Genomic DNA, 26,858 nt, shown 5'->3' with positions numbered 1-26,858 from the left:
ATGTTCATAGCACCGTTGTTGGTGATACAAAATACAGGAAACAACCCAAATGTCCACTGCAAGAAAATGGACTGATAGATTGTGATATATCCACCAATGGAACGCAATGTAGTGGTAGCAAAATGAATGAAGCATAGCTACATGCAAAACCATGGATGAATCTTAAAAACATAAACTGAAGTTGTGAAAGACTGCATACTGAGCGATGCCGTATGTTGAAGCTCAAAAACAAACAAAACAAACCAGTGTATTGTTTAGGGCCACACATCTATGTGGTGAAATATGTGTGAAAGTATGAGAATGATAAACAGGAAATTCAGGATAAAGTTAACCTAGGCTTGAGAGACAAGGAGAAGCAGGACAAAAGTAGATTCAAAGATATTTGTCATTATTCTGGTTATTAAGTTGAGCATGGGTCCACGGGTATTCGTTTTTATTATTATGTTTCAAAATTAACTCGTCATATATTCTTTGCTATGTATATACATATATATAAAGTATTAGATACTATTTTAAAACAGAATTTATTATAAGGAGGAAGATTGAAATTTAGCACGGGAAACTTTCTTTGGAAAAAAAAAATGGTTTGTTGAAAAATGGGAGGATCGACTCTGGGCGGTCATGAACTCCTGTTCCTAAGGGGTCCGAGCAGAAGCAGAGAGTTTATATGTGAAGGGAGGGGGAGGGGGAGAAGGGGCGAGGGGAGAGGTGTGAGGGTCCAATGTGAACAGGAGGCTAAGCCAAGCCTCTCAACTCTGTTCCAATTCTACCTCCATCCTACTATATTTCTGCCTAGTTCTAGATAAAATTATGGGAAGAAAGTTGGGTCTTAAACTATATAAGTATGTGTTATAAACTTTATGTTATTTCTACTTTTCTTTTTCCCATGCATATTGATATTTGTGTTTTTACGTGGCTTCACTCCACTAAACATTAGTTGTCTTCGGATTCGTGAAATACCCAAAGACATTAGCTACGAGAATAAATGCTAAAGTTAGCATTTCAGCCAGAGTTGAATTTAATATATTGGTGAGGAGGGATATGTTATTATATCTATTTGGAGTGGAGCAGAAGACACCGCTACGGCACGAAAGGTTAACTTTTCTTAATGGTGCAGAATTCTTCTTTTGAGGAGGTTGCTAAGACAGTTTTTTTTTTTAATGTTTATAATATGAAGCATTTTTAATATTAAAACGTTAATAATTTATGATGCTTTAGATACACTGCTTTACACGTTAAGGAGACCTTACTTTAGAAAAATGGAAAATCAGGATGCCCTGGTCTGCATCTCGGAGAGCATTCCAGAACCAACCGTGGAATGGGTGTTCTGCGATTCACAGAGTGACAGGTATGACATGTGGAGAGAGAACTGCTTTTATGACTTTACTTTTTCGGTCTCTTTCTAATATAGTTGACATCGTACTGCCTGTACAATTTATCACCCTGTTAACAGGAAACGTTGGCTTTTTTTTTTTTTTTTTTTTTGCGGTACGCGGGCCTCTCACTGTTGTGGCCTCTCCCGTTGCGGAGCACAGGCTCCGGACCGGGGCACGAACCCGTGTCCCCTGCATCGGCAGGCAGACTCTCAACCACTGCGCCACCAGGGAAGCCCAGGAAACGTTGGCTTTTTAAAGAATGATTGGTGTGGGCTTCCCAGGGAGGATGGTGGGGGACACCTTAGTGACGAGCCCTTTGGAGCGCCTCGTCTGTCACGTCACTGACCTGTAGGACCCTCCCTGGATATCACATGACACGAATAAAAGCCCTTTTAAGTTACACGATTGTCGACTCCCTGAGCATTTGGTTGGGGAAAAAGAAAGGTCCAGCTTTTAGTGTATAATTCCCTATAAGTAAGAAACTCCCTGTGAATAAATGTTTAATTTGTGATTATGATGTTTACTCTGGAAGAGCGGTTTAATACGATTGTTTAGGGATGTAGAATCTGCCTGGGTTTGAACCCTGCTTTGCTTATACCTGTGTGGCCTTGGGCAAGTTAGTTAACCCCTCCCCGCCTATCAGAAGAATGCGGGTGGGAGCAGTACTTACCTTAATACAATCGCTCTGATGAGTAAATGAACTGGTACATGTGAAGCACATAGAACAGTGCCTGGCAGGTAGTAAGAACCATATAAATGTTCACTTCTGTTTTTCATGTGTCATAGCTAAGTGTTCACAAAGTAACGGTTCATGCCATTTGAACCAGTTAAAATTTACCAAACAACTTTTATTGAAAAAGGGAACTAAAGAGAAGGAGAAAAAGTGAAAAATCAGGTTACCAAATAATATGAGCGGATCCCAAATTTTAAACGAACAAGAAAAAGAGATTACCTATAGATATATACGTCACACGTGCACAGAAAAGAAAAAGATTAGAAAGCTACACACAGCAAAATAGTAACCGTTGTTATCTCTTGGTGGTAGGAATATGGGCAATTTAATATTCTTTTCTTTGGGTTTTTCTGGATTTTCCAAAATAAACATAGTTATTGTTGTCTTATAATTTAAAAAAAAACTCAAGGAGTAATGCATAAACAAAGACGAGAATACATTTGACTAAAGTGATAAAGAGAAGAAATGTGACTATACACAGAGTCCAATAGCCGTATCTGCTTTGGGAAAGGTGATGGTTAAGGAGGCGGGAGAGGGGAGGTGGTCCCTCAAATCCCGAGATGTGGCTGACACCCCTCAAGTGACACTGCCCTCTCCTCTGTGAGCTCCGGGGACTCGGGACATTTGCAACTGTGGCCTCTCTCCCTCTCACTGGTTGTCCTTTTCAGAGCTTCAAAGAAAGCATACCTACACCTTGTTAAGCTGTATTAAAACCTAATCATGCTTTTCCTTTTCTCCATTTTCTCTTTTTTCCCCCTTTTCTGTCTTTTCTCAGTTCTTCCATTCTTCCTCTCTCTTTAACAACCAAGAAGTCACCAAACACAAAGCCTTTTAAACTGTTTTATTATGTGATTCTCTCTAGATTCTCACTCTATTCTAATTGGGTGAGATGAGGAATTACTAACTAGTTGTGAATTGGTTTGCCTTGTGACCTGCTCCTGTCTTTGCTTTCTTATCAGCCTCTTAAAATCTAGAACCTTTAATTTGGTTCTTCTCCTGAACATTCATTTGTAATTTTAAAAGATGTTTAGTCAACTGATATTTATTTTTTTAATAGATCTTTACTGGAGTATAATTGCTTCACAACACTGTGTTAGTTTCTGTTGTACACCAAAGTGAATCAGCCATATGCGTACACGTGTCCCCATATCCCCTCCCTCCTGAACCTCCCTCCCACCCTCCCTATCCCACCCCTCTAGGTCATCGCAAAGCACCAAAGTCTGTCACACAGAATGAAGTAAGTCGGAAAGAGAAAAACAAATACCATATGCTAACCCCTATATATGGAATCTTAAAAAAAAAAAATGGTACTGACATTTATTTTTTAATTGCAGCTGTAAAGGAGAAAGTCCAGCTGTCATTACAAAGGAGGCAAGTGTACTCCATGAGTTATTTGGAACAGACATACGGTGCTGTGCAAGAAATGAGCTGGGCAGGGAATGTACGAAACTCTTCACTATTGGTAAGACCATAGTATCATGTCGTTCTGTTCTCAGTGACTGTTCCTTAGAGATGAGCTGGGACTAATCATCACCCCTTAGGTCCTTACCCAATTTCAAAAAGTCTATAGCTCCTTCAGGCCATTTCCAGTGTAATATTTAGATTTCTGTGAGTGCTCATTTCTTCATAAGAGCCTTGTCGGTCTCTGAAAGACTCTTATTTTGAGATGGTTGGGAACATTTGAGATACCATCAAAATCTTTGTTCTGCAGAATTTTCAGGATATATTTTGTGATGAGTTAAAAAAAAAATCACTATTTTTCTTACCCGGGGTGTTTTCATCTTCTAGATCTAAACCAAACTCCTCAGACCACACCGCCACAATTATTTCTTAAAGTAGGGGAACCCTTATGGATAAGGTGCAAAGCTGTTCATGTAAACCACGGATTCGGGCTCAGCTGGGAATTAGAGAATAAAGCACTGGAAGAGGTGAGAGGATGAGCTTCCATCCCAAAAATGCAGAAAAATGAACCAAGAGTCCAGGTGGAAATCACTCCATTCAAACTCTGTTTTATTAAAATCTAGGGCAGCTACTTTGAGATGAGTACCTATTCCACAAACAGAACTATGATACGGATTCTGTTTGCTTTTGTATCATCAGTGGGAAGAGACGACACTGGCTATTACACCTGCTGCTCTTCAGAGCATCCCAGTAAATCAGCTTTGGTCACCGTCCTAGGTAATGCGGGCTGCGCACGTAACCTGTACTCACGTGTTCAGTTGTTTTAGTGTGGAATGTAGGGCAGGTACTGCAAATTCTGCTTTCAGTATACTGTCAGTATCAAAAAGCTGAGAAAGAAACCGAATTAGGGGAGTTTTGTAAGTACAAGCTGCCCCTTCCTATCCTCTCCTGGTTAAACCAAGCCCGCCTGAATGCCACTGTCTTTGCAGGTAGCACGTTGTAATGTGACCCTCTGTTTGTGGATTTTTGTCTTCCAGTAGGCTGGAAGTTTCCTAAGGACAGGAATAATCCCTTCTATCCTATACTCCCAGACCTGGCAGAGAACCAGATACAGACTCGACCCTTATTAAGCACTTGTTCTAAGAGCTACCTGAGAACTGCCTCTCAAGGGTAGAACGCAATGGCCGAGAGGGTGGGACACGCACTTAGATGCATGGAAGTTTGGGTGAGCTCTGTAGGATCTGACAATAATCACGCTTTACGTAATCTCGGAGTAGGTGGCAGCCTTCGGCCATCATGAAAATGCTAAGAAGTGAAGGGATTCTCTTACTCAACTAATAAGGAAGTGTTCCATAGGGAAACCTTGTGAATATCTCCGGCTAGACTATTCTATTTGTGACCTGAGATTATTTTATGCGGAATGTGTCGCGAGGGGGCCGTTTTGGTTGAGGACAGGGATTGTCAGTGGGCCCCTCTGTGTCCATGGTTGGCCAGGCTGGGGGAAGCCCTTCAAGCCCTTGAACTTGTCAGCAAAATCTATAGGTTTACTTATACATTTCTTTGGGAAGAGTGTCAATTATTTGCATCTAATGCTGAGAGGAATCAGAAGGTGACATGCTCAGGCTTATCAATGGGGACAGGACTCCTGCGTTTCTTGTTAAACTATCAAATCTGAGTTTTCTTGCATAAAACTGATGAATAAAAATTTATTTATCCTCTCAATATATTTCCTCCATATGAATCTCATTATCTAACTTAAAAATGCATTTTTTTTAACAGAAAAGGGATTTATAAACGCTTCCAAATCAAGTGAAGATTATGAAATTGACCAGTATGAAGAGTTTTGTTTTTCTGTCAGGTTTAAAGCATACCCACAAATCAGATGTACGTGGACCTTCTCTCGAAAAGCATTTCCTTGTGAGCAAAGTGGCCTGGATGACGGGTACAGGTGAGCAAACTCAGCCCGGGACACATCATCGCTCTCTGGTTGCCCTCGAGAAGAGCGGTTTTGTATTATAAGTTTATGTGCTGTGACGTTGACACTGAAGGCGAGAAAGCAAACGGCAGATGTGAGGACACGGTAACAGCGCTTTCATCAGTTCAGATAGTGTAACCCACCGCACGAAAAATGGAAAGGATCATATCAGTCTGAGTCTGGCATTTTCTGAGTCACCAGATTGCTACTTCCCATTTGAGAGTACATGCTATTGGTACACGGAGCCTCTCTCAGCCCATTTGCAGATGACTGAGGAAGTAAAACCCCTTAAAAACAGGAAAACACTACCTATAGGTGTGTTGATTTAAGTTTTCAAAAATAAATGCAGAAATAGCCCAGTGATGAGTGCTGAAGGAAAATCTTATTTTCCTGGGGATTTGTCCAACTGCAGTCAAGTTTCTCTTTGGAAGTCTCTTTTTTTTTTAATGGAAGTATAGTTAATTTACAATGTTGGGTTAGTTTCAAGTGTACAGCACAGTGATTCATTTATACATATATACATACATATATATTCTTTTTCAGATTCTTTTCTATTATAGGTTATTACAAGATACTGAGTCCAGTTCCCTGTGCTATATAATAGGTCCTTGTTGTTTACCTATTTTACATATAGAAGTGTGTATATGTTAATCCCAAACTCCTAATTTATCTCTCTCCCCCCCAAAAAAACCAGCTCTTCCTTGTATTTCCTATAGCCGTGATACCCCTTATCTCTTAAAACTAATCCTAGGTAACAGGGTTTCAGGATAGACAATGAGCTGAGAGGTACCAGTCATCTCTCCAGCGAGTCAGTGGTCGAGAGTCCATCACTGATGCTCAATAATGGGTCCATAAACCACTGTAAAGGAATCAGCTGAATCACTGAATCAGAGCCAGTGGATTCCTGACTCCCATTCCAAACATGCTGAACTAAAATTGAGGCGCAATCCCAGATTCTGCATTTTTCTTTTATTTTTTTTGGTTGCACCACTTGGCATGCAGGATCTTAGTTCCCCGACCAGGGATTGAACCCACGCCCCCTGCCGTGGAAGCGCGGAGTCTTAACCACTGGACTCAGGGAAGTCCCCCCAGGTTCCACATTGTTAATGAGAACCTCTGGTGATTCCCATCACGGGTCTGGATCTGTGCTGTGCGGTACAGTAGCTGGCAGCCACATATGGCTATTGGGAGCTTGAAATGCAGCTGGTCCCAATGGAGATGTTGTGTGGCTGGAACATGCACAGCAGATTTTGAAGCCTTCGTATGACAAACAAAATGTAAAATACCTCAATAATTTTTGTCTTGATTTTATGTTAAAATGACAATATTTTAGATATATTGAGTTAAATAAAATCTATTATTACCATTTACTCCTTTTTACTTTTTAGATAGCTAATTGGAAACTTTAAAATTACATAAGTGGCTTGTTTGGGTTTTTTCCATAAATTTTATTTATTTATTTATATTTGGCTGTGTTGGGTCTTCGTTGCTGTGCGCGGACTTTCTCTAGTTGCGGCGAGCAGGAGCCACTCTTCGTTGTGGTGCACGGGCTTCTCATTGTGGTGGCTTCCCCTGTTGCGGAGCACGGGCTCTAGGCGTGCGGGCTTCAGTAGTTGTGGCACGCTGGCTCAGTAGTTGTGGCTCACGGGCTCTAGAGTGCAGGCTCAGCAGTTGTGGCACGCGGGCTTAGTTGCTCCGCGGCATGTGAGATCTTCCCGGGCCAGAGCTCGAACCCATGTCCCCTGCATTGGCAGGCGGATTCTTAACCACTGCGCCACCAGGGGAGCCCGAAGTGGCTTGTTTATATTCCTATTGGATAGCACGGGTCTAGGTGAAGAGTCAGAGTAAGCTCTTTTCATCTTGATTCTTCTGTTTGTTTCCTGATGACTGCGCTGTTCTATATCCCAAAGTGATTTGTGACTGATCCTTGTTTGCTTTTTTAAGAAGAGCTGTAACACAGGGTTTGCATGGCATCGTCTGCCCTCTCACCCAAACCTCCTAATGTTCGAAGCATTCATTTTTCAAGTAATTAAGAAAGCAACCTTTGGACGGACACATAGTCCCCTAATTCAGGGATTCCCAACAGCAGGCTGTTGACATCCTGGGCCGGGTAATTCTTCATTCTGCCGGTCTCCTATGCATGATAGGATGTTTAGCAACGTCCCTGGTCTCCACCCATTGGATGTCAGTAGCACCACTACCCCAAGTTGTGACAACCAAAAATACCTCCAGACATTGCCGAAGTCCCCTGGTGAGAAAAAATTGCCTGGGGTTGAGAACCACTGCCTTGGAGGGGTCACCCCATTGTCATAAGCCCTTATGCTGAACCATCAAACTTTTGAAAGTAGAAGGCAGGGGGTCAGCCCCTCTCCTGTTAGTTGAGTTGACTACCTGTGTTCAGGATGTCAGTGCTGTCACTTTCCCCATCCTTCTTTGTATTGTGACCCCCTGTCAGAGAAGCTCTTAGTTCTACAGGATTCTCTTTTGAACCTGATTCAAAGAGATAGAGGATCAATTCAATTTAGTTCAACAAATATTCCTTCAATGTCTTCTTGATGGTCTCAATGCCGTAAGGGGCTACAAGTGTGAATAAGGTGATGTCTCCCCCCAAGCCCCTCAAGTTATACAGGCACATTTAAGTGCCAGGGGCCACCTGGGAGGTCATTGCTACTTGTGCTGGTGACATCTGGCACAATTCTTAAGGTTTGACAGACTCACTAATTAGAGGACTGTGTCTCTGATCTATGGGTCTCGGAGCAATCTAGTGGGCTAGTTAATCTTGTTTCATCCCATGATCATACTCTGCACCCCTGACCCCAAGTAGTTATCTTCTGGAGGTAGCTAAATGAATAAATCAGGGCAGGTCCTGATTTCTATAGTGATGTGTACCTCTCATTCAAAGTTAACCTCTTTTTGTGTTGAATCCCAACAGTGAGCTCATAACCTCCGTTGGGATTGGTGCTGTCATTTCTCTGTCTTTGTACAATGCCTCGTGCAGTCAACAGCTGTTGAGTAAATGAATGAATTCATCATCACCCCTAGAAAGCAACTCAAAGTGCATAGCCTGGGCCAAAGATAAGTCAGTGGCATACTCTTTGCACTGCAAGGACCATGACACTCACCACAACACCTAGCACATGGCACTCACCACAACACCTATCACTCAGTGTTTATTTTATTTAAAAAGTTCCTGAAGAACTACAGTATTAATTGGTGATAACGATGTACTGGGTGTGATGGGCCACTTGCCAAGGTGGCAATGCCAAGGTGAGATGGAACCTCCTTCATCATGAAAAAGATGCTCAAAATGTTGAATAAAAGATGAACTACAGGGGTGGGGGATGAATTGGGAGATTAGGATTGACATATATACAATACTATGTATAAAATAGATAACTACTGAGAACCTCTGTGGGTATAGCACAGAGAACTCTGCTCAATGCTCTGTGGTGACCTAAATGGGAAGGAAATCCAAAAAAGAGGGCATATATGTATATGTACAGCTGATTCACTTTGCTGTACAGCAGAAACTAACACAACATTGTAAAGCAAGTCTACTCCAATAAAAATTAATTAAAGAAAAAGAAAGATCAACTACAAAAATATTGAGCACAAGTGCTCTACATGTCATCTGCTCTCCACATGAGGCTCTGTGTTGTGATAGGGGATGCAGACTAAATTCTAACCTGAGTTCTTTTCAATCTTTTATCATAAAAAGTTCCAAATTTACTAATAAACTAAAAGAATAGCACAGTGAGCATCCTTTACCCATCACTTAGGTTCAACAATTTAGTCAAACTGAATTTTGTTTATGAAGTACAGTATTTTCATCCTGGGGCAAGAGAGGACTTTAAAAGCAAAGTGACACCAGTTTTTATTTGTAACCGAAAGGTCTGTGTAATAACAGTACTACTGAAAAAGCTTTGGTGTGGTCAGAGCATGTGTGCCAGAAATCTTACAGCTTCCCCACCTTCACAGCTTCGTTTCTCCAATTTACTTCCTCAAATATTACACCAAAGTTTATCAGGGCTTCCCTTTATGTGTTTACATTTTATGAAATCCTGACAGCCTGGTCTTGGGAAAAGGTTCTAGAATATTTCATCTTTTAGTTTGCCTAATTTTCTATCTCTGTAGACTTACTTATAAACAAATCTGCCTTAGCTTTTCCTAGTTTCACAGTTAAACACACCCACCCACACACACACACACACACACACACACACACACACACACACAAAACGACTTATTAGGATGTTATAATTATTTAAGTAAGTTCTTCTGAAAGAGTCTCCTGAGGCATGCCCAGTCCCTGTATTTTCTTTTTTCCCTGAAATATTTAATTTCCCAACTCTACCAAGTCGAAGTTCTGCCCACAACAGGCATTAACTGAGCACTTATTGGTACCAGTGGTGTGGTGGAGTCTGGGTTCTGGGTGGTGAGACATATTTCTTCTTAGGACAAAGAGAAAAGCAAACTCTCAAGTCGATAAATGATATGTGATTACAGGAGTGTATTGAGCTTCTTTAGGAGAACTTTTTTAGTTCCCTGAAGGAGATGAGCCCTGAATGTATACAGAAAGGAAGGAAAGACGTTTGGGGACCGTAAATAGTGGTTAATAGAGGTAAATAGCGGAACCTCCAACCAAACCCTGCCCCTTCAATTGTAAGATACTAACCACATCATGAAGCCTCACTGAGACCAAAAGAAACTTCTTTGAGCCCTACCAGGTGCCGATGTGCAGAGTCCTTTATACGGATTATCTCATTTGATCCCCATCATCTCATTTTATTAAATATGGAAACAGGCTATGCTACTTGCTCTACACCTAGGGCAAAGTCAATACCTTTCATTCACTCTTATTTTGTGAAATTGCCTTTAAAAAAAAAAAAAAAAAGAAATAGGGCTTCCCTGGTGGCGCAGTGGTTGAGGGTCCGCCTGCCGATGCAGGGGACACGGGTTCGTGCCCCGGTCCGGGAAGATCCCGCATGCCGCGGAGTGGCTGGGCCCGTGAGCCATGGCCTCTGAGCCTGCGTGTCCGGAAAAAAAAAAAAAAAAAAAAGAAATAACACCCATAATTCCACCACCAGGAATTATATTTCAGACTTTGTAACCACCATGATAGAAACATATGAGTATAGGTTTTTGTACAAACGGGAAATTAATTGTGCCATTTGTCACCTGATTTTTCACTTTAAAAATCTCATCTCTTGCTGTGTTAATAAGTACATTATTATTATTTATATTATCATTTTAATGGCTTACCTTATTTACATTACCACTTTTATGGTGACACAGTATTCTTCTTTTTAGAAAATTTTATTTTGACTAACTCCTGTTGATGGGCATTTACTTTAGTTTTTTTTTTTTCTTTGCATCTTTATTTTAATGTGATTTTCTCACTTAATGTATACCCCAGAGTAAAGGTTCTAAATGTCTTTTTTATTCAAAATGATTGCCGGACTTCATAAGCCTCATAGTAATGACAATCTAACACATTTATCGTGTTTACTAGGCACTGTTATAAGCCGTTTATACAAAACCGTTTTAATAAAAACTCAACAAAAACTTCTCCTCTAACAACCATAAAAGGTAGATACTATCTTCGTTTTACGGATGAGGAAACAAGCACAGAGAGACTCAGTGACTTGCCCACGGTCACACCACCGGGCAATGGCAGAGTTGTCTGCAAAGCCTGTGTTTTTAACCATCACTCTGGTACTGCCTTTTGACACCAGCTCATTTCAAAAGTGTGAGATTCTCATACCTAGTGTGTAAGAAAACAGAAGAGCAGGCATGTGCTTTGGTTATTTAAAAAGAAAAGTGTGCTGCCTTAAGAGATGTGCTGTGCTTCGCTCTTGGGTTTTTAATGATTATGTAATACTTCCCCAGGCTTGTGGGCTCCCCTGAAATAAAATACAAATGAGCATGGTATTAAGTAGATTGATATAAAGTCATCAGCACCTCTCCTGCCCCCTGCCCGGCTTTCTTCGTTTAACTCTGGACAGAAATGTGTGCAGACTGGGTTCAACTTCAGCCAGGCTGTACCCCCTCCATGTCCTGCAGTCTGAGGGGGCAGGATCTGCTGATGGGGACCTCCCAGTGCCGGGTAAAGTCACTCGCTCCTGCCAGCCCTTCACTCTCCAGTTTCAGAAGCTCCCAGCTTCCCCAGTCTGTGCTTTATTATTCCCTGTTTTCTGGTTTGACTTTTATCATCCCTTGCTCTTTGAATAATGCATTTTTTATAGTGAAGTTACTCCCTGAGCTGCTGGAAAGACCTGCCCCTTTTCAACTCCCCAGCTCTGGGCGCTAAATGGAATAGAAAAATCACCTGCATTTTGCTTGTAACAGAGGAGAAATCCCTTCTCATAGTTGTAATGAGAACACATCTTCTTAGTCACCAAAGATACTTCAACTGTGAACTCCAGTTTCCTGATCTCCCATCTCATGGCTGCTGGGCATTTTCAGAAAAACCCCAGGGAAAAAGGAAGCTTGCAACTCCCTGGTACTAATCGGTTAGTCCCCTTGGAATTTCCAGGGGAGGGTCGGCGATGCAGTTGTTGCTTTTGCTGGGGTTAACTGCCATAAACAGGAAGACAGGCGGTTGAGAAGGATCTCGATATTCCATTTTGTGTTCAGGCTATTTTTGTGACCGATTTCCTACCTGGAAGAATGAGGACGTTTCAGATGCTCTCTTGTCTATCCCATGGCAAGTCATGCTCCATTCAGACAGCACAAAAGACTTAGGAGGGAAAACGTTTACAAAACAGATTGGTCTGCGTGATAATCAATAGTTGTATAGGTAATTTCTTTTTTTTAATGTTAATCTTTATTGGATTATAGTTGCTCTGTAATGTTGTGTTAGTTTCTGCTTTACAGCAAAGTGAATCAGCTATATGTACACATGTATCTCCTCTTTTTTTGGATTTCCTTCCCATGTAGATCACCACAGAGCATTGAGTAGAGTTCCCTGTGCTATACAGTAGGTTCTCATTAGCTGGTAATTTCTTTATCAAATTGATTGGTGCTTTTGGCATGGTTCCTGGCTAGCACACTGGCTTCTTTTTTATCTCTTCTCTTCTTCCTTTTCAGGGTCTTTGGCTATTGTCTGGTGAGAATTACATTTTCCCTTTTAGAAGCTCACATCTGTCTCTTCTTGGACCACTTAAACCCTGCCTTCATAAAGTCTGGAAATCGCATTTACCTGTACTTACTTTTCTCCCTAAAGTTATAATTTGTCTTTCCCGCGATCTTTCTGTCATTTCCAGTTCACCAGCCGGTTCCTTCTGGCTGTCCAGAAGTAGGTCAGGGTAAGAATCTCCCTTTTCTGGGCTTCCCTGGTGGCACAGTGGTTGAGAGGCCGCCTGCCGATGCAGGGGACACGGGTTCGTGCCCCGGTCCGGGAGGATCCCACGTGCCGCGGAGCGGCTGGGCCCGTGATCCATGGCCGCTGAGCCTGCGCGTCCGGAGCCTGTGCTCCGCGACGGGAGAGGCCACAACAGTGAGAGGCCCACGTACTGCAAAAAAAAAAAAAAAAAAGAAAGAAGAGAAAAAGAAACTTCACTTTCTGCTTTTTCAGCCTTCTTGTTAACAAGGCAAACAAAAAGCTTGTTCAGTGCTCACTTGATAGGAAATGAAATCTCCCATCACTATACACAGTCAGAATTACCTTTAAGCTTCCGAGTTAAGGATGCAGAACATTGGTGTCACATAAACCTGGGCTCAAAAGCTTCTCTATTGATCGCTAGGTGTGCGGTTGGACTCTTAGGAATCAGCTGGGACTCTGTTCTCTCCTTCCGCTTCACGTCCAATCCAGCACCTGCTGTTTCTTTTTGTCCTGGTGCCTCTTGGGTTGGCTGTTTCCTCTCCCTCCCCATTCTCCCTGCCTTGGACAACACTCATCTTTTCACAGTCTGAACTCTCAAATCTGAACTTTTACTTCTCCTCTCCTAAGATTTCCCACATTATACCGTAACTGCTCATTACCTGTCTGCCTTCACCACCAAACTGTAAATTCTGTGAGAACAGAAACCTAGTTTTGTTAACTCACTGTTGTATTCCCGATTCCTCCCACGAATAGCCTCTACCATTGACAGGAGAAAGAATGAGTGAATTCATGAATGAATGAATGACTTCCTAGGTTACCTGAACAGCTACCTCCAGACTTCCCCCCAATAAACTTTCCTGCTGCCATCACTCTAAACTAAAATACTATTCATAACATTCCTCTCCTGCTCAGAAATCCACAGCATCTCCTCCCTGCTTTCTCCGTCAGGTCGAAATAATTAGGCTTGTTTTCCAAGGTCCCAGATCAGTTGGCGCCACCCTGCCCATTTAGCCCTCTGTTCTGCTCCATCCCACCCTGCACCTCTGCTCTAGCCAAGAAGCCTCCCCGTTTCTCTCCTTGTGGCCTTATGAGTTCCTGTCCCATGGCTTAAATCATTGCCGTTGCCCCCTGCTTGGATGTCTTTTCTTTACTCTCTCATGAAAACCAACTCACCTCTAAAGACCTAGCTCAATTCCTGCTTCTATGAAGCCCTCTGAACTTTTCTCACGACACTGGCCTCTGCCTTCTTTGATCTTCTACGGGCCTTCAGTTTAATGCTTTCACTCTTCCACATAGGCAGGTTTTGTCCACCCACCTGGATTATGATATCTCTGAGGACCGGAGCCGTATTCATAGGTCTTTTGCATCCTACATAGTTCCTCCTGTTCACATTTCCTGTGTATACATACTTTTTCTTTCCTTTTTTACTTCAAGTAGGCTATATAGAGGTGGCCTAATTCAGTATCTTCTGAACAAGGCTTAGATTTTCTTATTCTAAGGGAAAGTTTTTTTTCTATTTCTTCAATGCATGAAGGCACATTCACCAGCTCCTTGCTTCCCCACCTCTCCTATAATATCCACCATCCCGTATACCTGCTAGGATTGGTGGGTGATCCCCAATACCATATACCTGGTAGGCTTGGTAGATGAGCACTCCAAGTAGATACTAGAGACTGCTGAGACCGCTCAAACGCGTCTGTACTCAGTGGATTTGAGCCGCCATCACTGTCAATCACTATGTAAGTCAAGGGTTGGTCATAGGTCCTGCCTTGGACCGATGTCAGAGAGCTATCCTTTCAGGAAGCTGGGGGGTCCATGGGCTCCGCCACCTACCAAGGTTCTTCCATATTTCCAGGAAGTCAGACTAGTCTGGAATGTATGTAACAGTAGGGGCCGGAACCTTCTTGTCTCTCTTAGCAGCTCCAGCCTAGATCAGTGCTTCTCAACCTTTAATGTGCATGTGAATTCCACGGAGATCATCTTAAAATACAGACTCTGAGTAGTCAGTAGGTTTGGGGTGGGGCCTGAGATTTTGTATTTCTGGCAAGCTCCTAGATAATACCAAGGCTGATGCTGCCTGTTTGTGGACCACACTTTGAGTAGCAAGAGCATCTGGGAACCTCCCTGTCCACTGAACTTGAGAGAGCGAGTGTCTTCAGGAAGACTTACTCCCATGCACACCATTATTCATTTCAACAACTCCTCAAAGAATCTGGCTAAGTCTGTCTTTCATTCTTTTTCCAACAGCATATCTAAGTTTTGCAACCATAAACACCAGCCAGGACAATATATCTTCCATGCAGAAAATGATGACGCCCAGTTCACAAAAATGTTCACACTGAATATAAGAAGTAAGTGAAACTGTCAAGAAATTTTATTTTACGCTTGTAACTCCTTAGTACCGGATCAGAAAGAGATAAGCCATGGCTTAGGGAAGGAATGCTGCAAAAGTGTTTTGACATGCCGAAGTGCTTTGAAATTGTACTTTCATATCTACTGGCTTGTTGATACGCAGATCTCTTTGTGGACTCATCCTTTGAAGCTAAGATGCTGATTCCATATCCTCTCTGAAGGTGCTTTACTGTGTGACTTTATTGATTTTAGTACTTTGAAAGGTCCTGTTAAGGAAAGACCAAAAGCCATACTACCTGCCATTTCGTTTTTTCTAATAATCTTGGTTTCTCTGGTCCATAGAAAGATGAGAGTCCATTTTGCAGGTGCTTCTCCTGAAGCTAGACTCATTTTAGGGTGCTCAGTAGATGGAGGTCTACACCTGAGCTCTCTCCAGGAGGGGTCTAGCAGTGGAAAAGGGGGTGCTCCCCAGAGAAGTTCAGGGCTGCCTGCACAAAAGGTGACACAAGGGGAAAGAGGACCCCCTCTTTGAGTCACCCTGCATGAGACACGCTCCCAGGAGCACAAGCTGCGTAGAGTACGTGAGCAGCCTATATGAAGCTGACTTTGAAACCCTTTCTGGAAAGAACTGTACTTCATGAGCTTGATTTCCCTGTTGTTTTCTACAGGGAAACCTCAAGTGCTCGCCGAGGCATCGGCAAGTCAGGCTTCTTGCTCCTCTGACGGGTACCCGTTACCGTCTTGGACCTGGAAGAAGTGTTCAGACAAGTCTCCCAAGTAATGAAGACACTGGCCCCTCTTGTGTTAGAAGAACATCAAACTCTCTCTGACGTGTTGACTGTGTCTTATGAATTCAGTTTAAGAAGAAACGATGAAGCATTTAAAATGCTTACCTTCTGAGTCGACCATCATTCTAAATGGCCGTAGATTGTTTCGGATAACCTTATAAATAGATGTCTCTTGTAGACCCCACTAGAGAAACCCTCACTTCCAATCCGACGGCAGCCCCGCCCGTCTAAATTCTGTCTGCTGTTTCCTTTCAGCTGCACAGAAGAGATCACAGAAGGAATTTGGAATAAAAAAGCCAACAGAAAAGTGTTTGGACAGTGGATATCAAGCAGCACCCTGAACATGAGCGAGGCCGTCAAAGGGTTCCTGGTGAAGTGCTGTGCATACAATTCCCTCGGCACCTCTTGTGAAACAATCCTTCTAAACTCACCAGGTAGACAACAGTTGCTGTTGTAACACAGCACCTTCAGGAATTCCCTACTAGAAGTTAGTCCCTGTAGTTCGCTTTTATCTGGGGAGTTTTACAAGAGTGTATAGGTTCAGTGTGTGAGACGAGAAGGCTTTTTGAGTCAGGCAAGAATCCCCCCTGAACATACCTGTTTTGCAGTTCAAGGGCAGAGTGACTTCCACTGACATCATTGTGACTCACGAATTCAAGTGATGTGGGTAGAGCAATAAGCTCCCAGCATAATGGACATCTACCAAGAAATCCAGCTCTAGGGAAACAGATTTAGTGGTTTGGAGTCTCTACCACTTTCCATTTTGGTTAATCTCCTTATTTGCCTTTAGCTTCCCGTTTTATCATTTTGGGTTTGATATTTAGATCCCTCCTAAATTAAGCAATTCTGAAACCTGACCACCTACACTAAGGGTTCAAAATCACCAGCGTCCCCAAACTAACTTCCCCACATTCGTATGACAGCTTCATAGTGGGAACACAAATTTCTTTTTTTTTTTTAATTGAGGTAGAGTTGATTTACAATGTTGTGTTAGTTTCTGACGTACAGCTAAGTGATGCAGTTTTATAGAAACATATATACATTCTTTTTCGGATTCTTTTCCATTAAAGTTTATTACAAAATATTGAATATAGTTCCCTGGGCTATACAGTAGGACTGTGTTGTTTATCTAGTTTATATATAGTAGACGGACATCTTTTTTATCTGACTTTCACATCCTGTGGGTTTAAATAGATGTAATTCTTAAAACCCCTAGTAAATGATGTTTTAAAATGGGTTCAGAATCATTTAAAATTTTCTGGGAAGGAATCGTTCTTTGTATGAACATGGCCTGATTTTCTGTGGGGATAGCGTATTAGTAGAGGGCTTGTAGGCTCCTCAGACAGGATGTGAGACACTGTAGCGAGCATTCTGCTACAGTATCCACCAGGAATTCTCATCCACTGCTCCTTGATGCTCTTCCCTTGCAGGCCCCTTCCCTTTCATCCAGGACAACATCTCATTCTATGCAACAGTTGGCCTCTGTCTTCCCTTTATTGCCGTTTTAACCATGCTAATTTGTCACAAGTACAAAAAGGTAAAAGCAAAGGTAAAACGTCATCATTGTGTCCCATTTCTGAAGAACTCTCTATGGCTAATCGACTCATTATTTCACCTCTGAAGCAATTTCGGTACGAAAGCCAGCTACAGATGGTGCAGGTGACCGGCTCTCTGGATAATGAGTACTTCTACATTGATTTCAGAGAATACGAATATGATCTCAAATGGGAGTTTCCAAGAGAAAATTTAGAATTTGGTAAGAATTAGGTGTTCCAAATGCTTCTGTCGCGTTTCCTTCTTGTTGGAAAATCTTCGACATGCACTCACTCACCATGTGTCTTGCAGGGAAGGTCCTGGGATCGGGTGCTTTTGGGAAAGTGATGAATGCAACCGCCTATGGAATCAGTAAGACAGGGGTCTCAATCCAGGTCGCAGTCAAAATGCTGAAAGGTATGGTTACGTCGATCAATAGCCACAGAGACGCACAAAGAGGGGAAGTGACGCCTCCCACCTCCTCTTTTCCATCGTTGCTATGGTTACTGCTTGCCATCCTTCAAAGCTAAAAAGGGAGCGCGTTGGGGTGGGTGTCAACTAAGTCATGAATATAAAATACAAGTCGTGAACACAAAACGCCACCTCTTCGTCCTCTTCTCTCTTTGTTTAGGTTTTTTCAGCCTCAATATTTGCGGATACCATTGCTACAGGCAGCTGTGTGTCTTACATTTCGACACAGACTCTGGGTAGAAGAGGGAATTGGCGCCTTCTGTATCACTTCCCACTCTTTTCTCATCCGCTGCCACCTGGCTCTCCCTAACCTCCTCCCCTTAGTATCACTCACTTAGCAAGAGCGCCCCCGGCTGGCTTTGGCTAAGCGATCAGTGACCATCACCTCCACCATCACCGCGAACCAAGCCTAATGGGCATTACTTGAATTTTTGGCAGAAATTGGCACGATTGACCGTTCCCTCCATCTTCATTGTGTTTTCTTCCTTTGGTTTCCACGTCACCATACTCTTCTGGTTTCCTCCTACCCCTCTGACTGCTTCACAGTCCTTTGCTGGCCCCTCATCTTCTCACCCAGCTTCTCACCCAACGGAGTTCCTGAAGACTTGCTCCTGGGCCCCCTTCCCTTTTCACTCCGCGTGCTCATGGGCTGTCTCAGCTTACCCGTGACCTCCTCCCATGTACCAATGGTTCTCACGATTGCACCTCCCTTCTGAGCTTCAGGTTATGTCCAAGTGCTTGGACGTCTCCAGAGTCCCTAGAATTCAGCTTATCCAAAGTGGACTCCTCCAACCCTGGCTCTCTGTCAGCCCTCCCTCTCTCACTGATTGGTTGCGAGTACCAAGGACCGGCCACGTGCCACCCGGGCAGGCCAACCAGAAACCTAGGACTGACTCATCCTTGCAGCCATCCTCATTCTAATTCCCTGTAGGCTATTCCTGTCAGGCTTCGTGCCTAGTGCCTCTTGAGTTATCCTCTTTTCTCTTAACCTCTGTTACTACCACCCAGACCAAGTCTATCCCTTCCGAATGGAGGCGCTAGCCTTCCAAGCAACTACTCTATATGGACTCTTACCTCCTTTAGGATTCTGAAGCCCAAGTGATGGTTATGAAATGCAAAGCAGAGCATATAACTTTCCTGCTTAACCTTTCCAGTTGCTTTTAATTTCTCTTGAACGGTCCACACAGCCCAGCACGACATGGCTGCAGCTCGCCTCTCCCCTCTCACCCCAGCGCTACAGCACAGTTCCTCTGGAGCACCGTGCCCCCTCCCACCTCAGGGCCTTTGCACAGGTCGTCCTTCCGCTTCCGCTTCCCCTTTCATGTCTTTATCTCCTGCTCCTCCTGTAGACCTCAACTTAAATACCACGCTCAGGGAAGCCTTCTCTCACGCCACAGATGAGCTCAAGCTCCTTGCTAGATCCTATATCCCAGCTCTCTGTGGGCTTTTTTCCCCCCCCATAAAGTTGATCACAACTACAATTACATATTTGTTTAATCGTTTAACTAATGTCTTAGCTGCCTCCGTAGTCTGTAAGCCTCATGAGGGTGGGTCTGTATGTTTTGCTATGCTGTCCTCTTTCTTGATCTTGGCCCATCCTGTTTTCAGGATGGCGTGTTCTTCTTCATCCTTCCCGCTGTGAATTCACCTGGTTAACTCCTAGTTTCCCTCAGGTCTCAGCGTAGACATTTGGTGTCCCCTTCCCCACCCTCCCTTAGGCTGGGTTAGGTGTCCCTCTTCTGTGGGACAGCACCCCTACTTTCATTTGCCATGTGGCATTTATTTTTTATTTTTCTTTATTGAAGGATAGTTGATTTACAATGTCGTATTAGTTTCTGCTGTACAGCAAAGTGATTCAATTATACATATGTATACATTCTTTTTTATATTTTTTTCCATTACGATTTATCACAGGATATTGATTATAGTTCCCTGTGCTATAGAGTAGGACCTTGTTGTGTTTCCATTCTATATATAATAGTTTGCATCTGCTAATCCCAAACTCCCAATCCATCCCTCCCCCCGCCTCCCTCTTGGCAGCTATAAATCTGTTCTTTATGTCTGTGAGTCTGTTTCTGTTTCAAAGATAGGTTTATTTGTGCCATGTGGCATTTATGACACTATATTGTAATTGTTCATTTACCTGTCCCCCCTTTCAAGGAGGCTCTAAGCTCCAGGAAGACAGGGGCTGTGTCTTTCTATCATTTATTCCCCCAAGGCCTGGCACATTGCCTTATACACAGTAGGCCTTCAATAAATACTTGTTGAATGAATGAAAGCCAGGTAGTGGTATATGAAAGTGCTTTGAAAGAGTTAAGCACACTGTAAAAATATATTCTTTTGGTCACGAGGAACAAGACGTGGACGACTGAAAGCCACGACTCCCTATAAAACACGAGGCAGTGGAAAACCTGAGGTACAGTGGGTCCCAGTGCACGCAGTGAAGGATGTCACTCCCAGGCCAAGTAGTTGGAAATTAGGATGCCCCTGAGAGCTCACACAAGTCAAAACAGATGACATCAAAGCTCTGAGAAAGCCACATAAAGGCTACATGTCTTCCAGGACAAAATAATGACACCTGGAAATAGCTAATCAAATCTCCATTGAATGTAAAGAAAAGTTACTCTATCTGTACGAAAGAATATGTTAACAGACGGGGCTGGGGTGGGGGTGGGGGCGTGCCTGGAGAGGGAGGCCCAGAGACCTTGCCCTTGCCTCTAGGGCTCCAGCACCCTCCCGGGCAGGGGTGTCCTGACCACCTGGGCACATTGGCCTCAATGACAGGAGACCTTTCAGTTCACCGGTAGGTGCCTCCATGCTACACCTCTAAGCAACATGATGAATACAACTTGCCAAGCTCTCTGGACTTACGCCGGGGAGAGTAAGTGGATACGTTCTAGCCTACCCAGCAGTTCTGTTCCTCGTGGGCAATTAGGGACTCTCTTGAGAACTTGGTCAGTGGGAATTGGTCTTCTTTGAGCTTCTCACCATTGGATCCACTGACAAATTTAAGATTCTAGACCTGAGGGTCACAGGCTGGAACCAACCACCCTCGCTGACATTCCCATCTTGTCACTCTATGACTTCAACAAATAAAGGTGTCAAAAAAAAAAAAAAAAGTATGTTTCTCCCTTCAGCATATTTATTAACTTCAACTGTGGAGGAAAATCATGTATTATTATTATTTTGTTTTATTTTATTTTTTAAGGGTCAATTATAAAGATTTTTATTTTGTAGGTAGAGGAAAGTCCAGTAGAAAGGCACATTATTTGGTTCAACTTTCATGCTACAATCTTTGAAATTCTGCCTTAAAACATAGGGTATTATTATTCAAAATGTATGTATTATTGTACGTATTTTAAAACTTGTATGCAAATCTACTCTGAACTGAGGAAAATTTTAATATATCGAATAACCTAAAATACCTAATTTACTTCATTTTACATTTGTAACGCCCTGCCATTGACAGAAAAAGCAGACAGCTCGGAAAGAGAGGCTCTCATGTCTGAACTCAAAATGATGACCCACCTGGGCAGCCACGAGAATGTTGTGAATCTGCTGGGGGCATGCACCCTGTCAGGTAACCAGTTCCCACTAAGAACACCTAATCGAAAACGTTTTAGCCTGAAGACAAAAAGGGCGTTTGTTCCCGTGTTTCTCTCAGTCACAGGGTGGGCCCCCAAACCCAAGTGGGATTGGACACACCTCACTCTAGAGTCAGATGGGTCAGTGTAGACAATGCCTGTCTTCTTCGGGATGAGACACATATTCTAACCTACTTAAAGGGACTTCCCTGGTGGTTCAGCGGTTAGGATTCTGGGCTTTCACTGCCTTGGCCCAGGTTCAGTCCCTGGTCGGGGAGCTAAGATCCTGCAAGCCGCGTGGCACAGCCAAAAAAAAACCCCGCAATAATAATAACAACGCTGCAGGTACATTTTGTGGTGTCTCACTGCCTGCTCAGACGGTGCTTGTCCCTGGCTGTGGAGCTGGCCCAGATGCAGTGCTGAGCTGTACAGCTTGGCCATGGCCCTAACTGAGCTGCTTCAAGTAAGGCGTAGCCAAGGAGGGGTTTCAAACTCTATTCTCCCAGAATCCAACAGAGCATGTGCTCTGATTCTCTCGCTTCTGCCTAGAAGTACCCGAACCCTGTGCCCAAGGGTCATTCCTTCTGGGACAGCCAGCCAGGCACTGGGACAGAGAAATAAAGAGAAAATGGATTTACGAGGTGGCTAGGGATGTATTTCTCCCTCCTCGGGTAAACCGCAAATCAGCTTATATTTACCAAGTGCTCACAACGCAGTCAACCTATTATTCCCAGTTGCAAACTGGAGAATTTAGGTGGCCAGTGGTTCTTGGTGAGGCCACACGGGCCAAAGTGGAAGGCAACAGCTTTCCAAGGAGTTTGAGCAAAAGTCTGAAATTGAATTTAAAGTCCAAGAAGAGATAGGCTCAGAGAGAGCTGTACTCTCCCCAAGTCAGGGGACAAGGGAGTTCTCATAGAGTATGGTTTCTGCCACACAGATGTCTGAAAAAAATTATTTGGTGTCTGTATACCTAGGATTAAAACTGTCACTATTTCAGGACCAATTTACTTGATTTTTGAATATTGTTGCTATGGCGACCTTCTCAACTATCTAAGAAGTAAAAGAGAAAAATTTCATAGGACGTGGACGGAGATTTTCAAGGAACATAATTTCAGTTTTTATCCCACTTTCCAATCACCCCCTAATTCCAGGTAAGAGACTGGGTCACAGTTTTATAATAATACATTACAGAACAGACAAAGTATGGTGGTTAAACACACCCCACTGGCCAGTTTCTAAAGGCCATCCTCCAGCATTTTGTGTGGTCTGTGGGTTCTAAGACCTAGAAAGGTCTCTTATCTTTCGTTATAGTTTCCCTGTTGATTTGAACAATGAGGCTTTCCCTTTCCTACAGTACAGGTACTGTAGCTGAACAATTCTGTCCACCGGCGCCTAATCACATCCTAGACATATATTCAGTTTTAGGAAAGGTGCATTGTTCAATATGTCAGGCCTCCTGGCTGACACATGGGTGTTGGTAGAAAGAATGAACCCCTTTCCCAAAGCCCTTGATATATTCCTAGAAAGTAGTGCAGGTCCTGGGAGTATTGCACAAAAGAGCTCTAAACTCATAAATCGGATTTCTAAAAATTAGGATGGATTGATTGACATAATGATGGGGACAAAATAAAGTAGTGGTGACATTTGTCTCTATGCTCTGCCTTGTATATTCTGCCATCTGTGGGATCCTGAGTGATTCTCAGTCCCAAGAGGGCTGTAGGTTTGGCGGGATGCTCGCCCTTATCCTTGGAAATTTCCTGCTAATTACCTGAACATCATAGCTCGATGACATCCTTCTCTGAATGAATTCACAGGCGCTCTGATAGGATGATCCCTCAAGCCACAGTGCATCCCTACTTCCCTCCTACGTGAAACCTCTCCCTTTTTCTAAATGCGGGTTTGTCAGAGACTGTTAGCTTTACTGGGGGACTTTCGGAGGATCCGTTTGAGATTCCTTGTTTTCTTAGCATGTAAGTTTCAGCTCACACCTCTGGCCTTCTAATGGCTGAGACAGAGACCAGCATCTTAACCCCAGGGACCCCATGGAAACCCCATGCATGTCTTTGTGCAGCTCCCCTTAATCATTTCACACCAAACTTCCCTTTTACACTCGTTTCTCAGTTCATGTTCCCAAACTGAGAGGATTCTATAATGTCATCCGAATTCTAGATCAGAGAATCCGTGTGTGGCCAGGACTCCATGGTTAGTGACACCATGCTGGTCACTCCGTGCCTTTGATTCCTTCCAGTCACTGGGTATTAGACACACTGAAGCAATTACTTTTGGAATATTTGTGGTCTGAAAGCATTAAGCTGTTTTCTAAAGATGTGGACATTGTAATTGGGGTAAACTATTATGCTGGAATAAACTGAATCATTGTCTGTATATAATGTATACAAAATGCCTCAGTGAAGAGTTCTATATTATACACAGTAAAAGAGACTTTCCTTATTACTGTTTATTAATTTCACAGGAAAAGGGAATGAGCTTTACAAAGGCCAACTTGGAAAAAAAAAAAGGATGATGAAACACTAAAAGGTCTCCATAGAAGATCTATAATACATGGACTTTTATAGGGAAAGTCACACTCTTTATTAGCTTCGTGATTTCAGCAAATCATATTTATCTCACCCAGCCTAGTTTTTCTTTTATAAAATGTGACTTTGACACCCAGCTTGTAGGGTTGTGGGAAGGATTGAGTGAGGTCCTCTTTGAACCATAAGATTCCATACAGATAACAGGGATCACTCTTATCCTTGTTCGACAGACAGGCTCAGTTACGCAGATGTGTTTAATGTCCACACACACTAAAAGGACTAGTTGATGCCATGCTTTTAATTTAAAAGCCCATTTATAATTGGAATTCATTTATTTGATGAATTGTATTTTTTCTAATAAAATGTCTACTCAGAAGAAGAACATAAATAATGAAATAACTTTTTTTTAATAGTATGCCTGGTTCAAGAGAAGTCCAGATACACCCGGACTCAGATCCTGTCTCAGGGTTCAATGGGAATTCATTTCAATCCGAAGGTAATGTTTTATTCTGAATAGTAGCACTTCCAAATACAAATGGATACAAGAGTTCTGTGTTAGCTATTTTTAAAAAGTGTGTAAATGAAAAAGCATGTTTATCTTTGCTGATGTCATCTGTAGGCTTTATTAATGCATATTTGCTTTATAGCATTTTTAAAAAATAAATTTATTTATGGCTGCATTGGGTCTTCGTTGCTACGACTGGGCTTTCTCTAGTTGTGGAGAGCGAGGGCTAATCTTCGTTGCAGTGCGCGGGCTTCTCACTGTGGTGGCTTCTCTTTTTGCGGAGCACGGGCTCTAGGCGCGTGGGCTTCACTTGTTGTGGCTCGTGGGCTCTAGAGCACAGGCTCAGCAGTTGTGGCGCACGGGCTTAGTTGCTCCGCGGCATGTGGGATCTTCCCAGACCAGGGATCGAACGGTGTCCCCTGCATTGGCAGGTGGATTCTTAACCACTGCACCACCAGGGAAGTTCCAACGCATATTTACTTTAAAGGTAGTGAAAAGCCACCAGTTTAATAGTGTGAATTTTATGTCAATGTTTCTACTAATAAACACTGAGAGCTATTTTATTTGATCAGGTTATTCTTTTTAAAAGTTGTAAATTGGGACTTTCCTGGCAGTTCAGTGGTTAAGACTCTGTGCTTCCACTGCAGGGGGCATGGGTTCGATTCCTGATTGGGGAACTAAGATCCCACAAGCCACACAGTGCGGAAAAAAAAAAAATGGATTAACTAGAAGAACATTAAGGGCTTCCCTGGCGGCACAGTGGTTAAGAATCCACCTGCCAGTGCAGGGGACACCGTTCGATCCCTGGTCTGGGAAGATCCCACATGCTGCGGAGCAACTAACCCCGTGCACCACAACTACCGATCCTGCGCTCTAGAGCCCGCGAGCCACAACTACTGAGCCTGCGTGCCACAACTGCTGAAGCCCACGCGCCTAGAGCCCGTGCTCCGCAACAGGAGAAGCCACCGCAATGAGAAGCCCGCGCACCGCAACGAAGAGTAGCCCCCGCTCGCCGCAACTAGAGAAAGCCCGCGCGCAGCAATGAAGACCCAATGCAGCCATAAATAAATAAATAAATTTATTATTAAAAAAAAAAAACTTTAGTGGTGTCACACACACAATGAGGAGTTTCATCCCCCTTAAAAAAAAATTAAGTGCACAAACAGTTCATAAAATGTAGTAGATAATTGGTAATTCTTTTCCCAGTGTGACAAAACTACCTAGTGCAAAAGAAACCCCTGACTCATCCCCAGAGAGCTGGAGAATTCACTCCTCTAACCAAAGAGAATCTTTAGGTGACCCTTCCCGGGCTTCACAGTTCTCTGCATAGATAGCTTAGCCCTAGTGCCACCAGGAAGATGACGTAATAGTTCCATTTGCACATGAGGTGCTCACAGAGATTTATAAGACAACTTCTTTTCTTTTTTTTAATTGAAGTATAGCCGACGTACAATATTATATAAGTTACAGGTGTACTATATGGTGATTCACAATTTTAAAGGTTCTATTCCATTTATAGTCATTACAGAATATCAGCTCTATTCCCTGTGTTGGGCAATATTTCCTTGTAGCTTATTTTATACATAATAGTTTGTACCTCTAAATCCCCTCCCCCTATCTTGCCCCTCCCCCTTCCATAAGGCAACTTCTTTGCGTTTTGGCAAAAATGAGGACCAGTTGTATTTTACAGATGAAATTGAATACGAAAACCAAAAAAGGCTGGAGGAAGAAGAGGACTTGAATGTACTTACCTTTGAAGATCTTCTTTGCTTTGCATATCAAGTGGCCAAAGGAATGGAATTTCTGGAATTTAAGTCGGTAAGCTCCTTTTAAAAACGAAACTCACAGTACCAACAAGAAGATAATTTTGAAGAAGAGATGTGGGGTTTTCTTTTTTTCTTGTCTACTTTAACTTGCAGCTCCTAAGGTCTGTCTTTCCCTCCCGTTCACAGTTGGAATCACCTAGGATGTTACATGGGCTCTTGGCTAATTATAGTATAAAGGTCAGGGATCCCTTATTAAATGACGGTTATCACAGCCCTCCCAGACGGTCCAAAGTCCCTGAAGCTTCCAGATAGGAAGTCCTCAGGAATCCCTCCTCAAAACCAGGCGTAACCCTGTCGGACAGTCACTTCAGGTTGTTTAGACTGTGTCCTACATTTGACCCAGGGGGTGAGCGGAGGCTCAGATCCTGGGTGCTCTTCAGGCCAAGCCAGCCGCCCAAGGCACCGGTGTCTCTTTCGAGAGTTTGCTGTGGGCTGGCAGCAGCCTTGTGGGTC

General features: G+C 43.1%; 1 protein-coding gene across 1 annotated transcript in view; it reads left to right on the top strand.

The window, feature by feature from the left end:
• FLT3 (fms related receptor tyrosine kinase 3) overlaps positions 1–26,858 on the top strand; it is a 53,713-nt gene that overhangs the window by 15,159 nt on the left and 11,696 nt on the right. The window contains exons 5-19 of the mRNA XM_065896328.1: positions 1,219–1,348; positions 3,444–3,571; positions 3,898–4,037; positions 4,134–4,287; positions 5,290–5,458; positions 15,057–15,160; positions 15,830–15,938; positions 16,205–16,383; positions 17,380–17,486; positions 17,573–17,705; positions 17,795–17,899; positions 21,423–21,533; positions 22,535–22,688; positions 24,488–24,570; positions 26,270–26,397. Of these exons, the coding sequence (XP_065752400.1) occupies positions 1,219–1,348; positions 3,444–3,571; positions 3,898–4,037; positions 4,134–4,287; positions 5,290–5,458; positions 15,057–15,160; positions 15,830–15,938; positions 16,205–16,383; positions 17,380–17,486; positions 17,573–17,705; positions 17,795–17,899; positions 21,423–21,533; positions 22,535–22,688; positions 24,488–24,570; positions 26,270–26,397 (1,934 nt within the window). The remainder of the gene's footprint in view (positions 1–1,218; positions 1,349–3,443; positions 3,572–3,897; positions 4,038–4,133; positions 4,288–5,289; positions 5,459–15,056; positions 15,161–15,829; positions 15,939–16,204; positions 16,384–17,379; positions 17,487–17,572; positions 17,706–17,794; positions 17,900–21,422; positions 21,534–22,534; positions 22,689–24,487; positions 24,571–26,269; positions 26,398–26,858) is intronic.

This window comes from Phocoena phocoena, chromosome 18 (assembly GCF_963924675.1).
Source record: "Phocoena phocoena chromosome 18, mPhoPho1.1, whole genome shotgun sequence".
Classification (NCBI taxonomy): Eukaryota; Metazoa; Chordata; class Mammalia; order Artiodactyla; family Phocoenidae; genus Phocoena; species Phocoena phocoena.
This window is presented reverse-complemented; position numbering and strand designations above follow the sequence as displayed.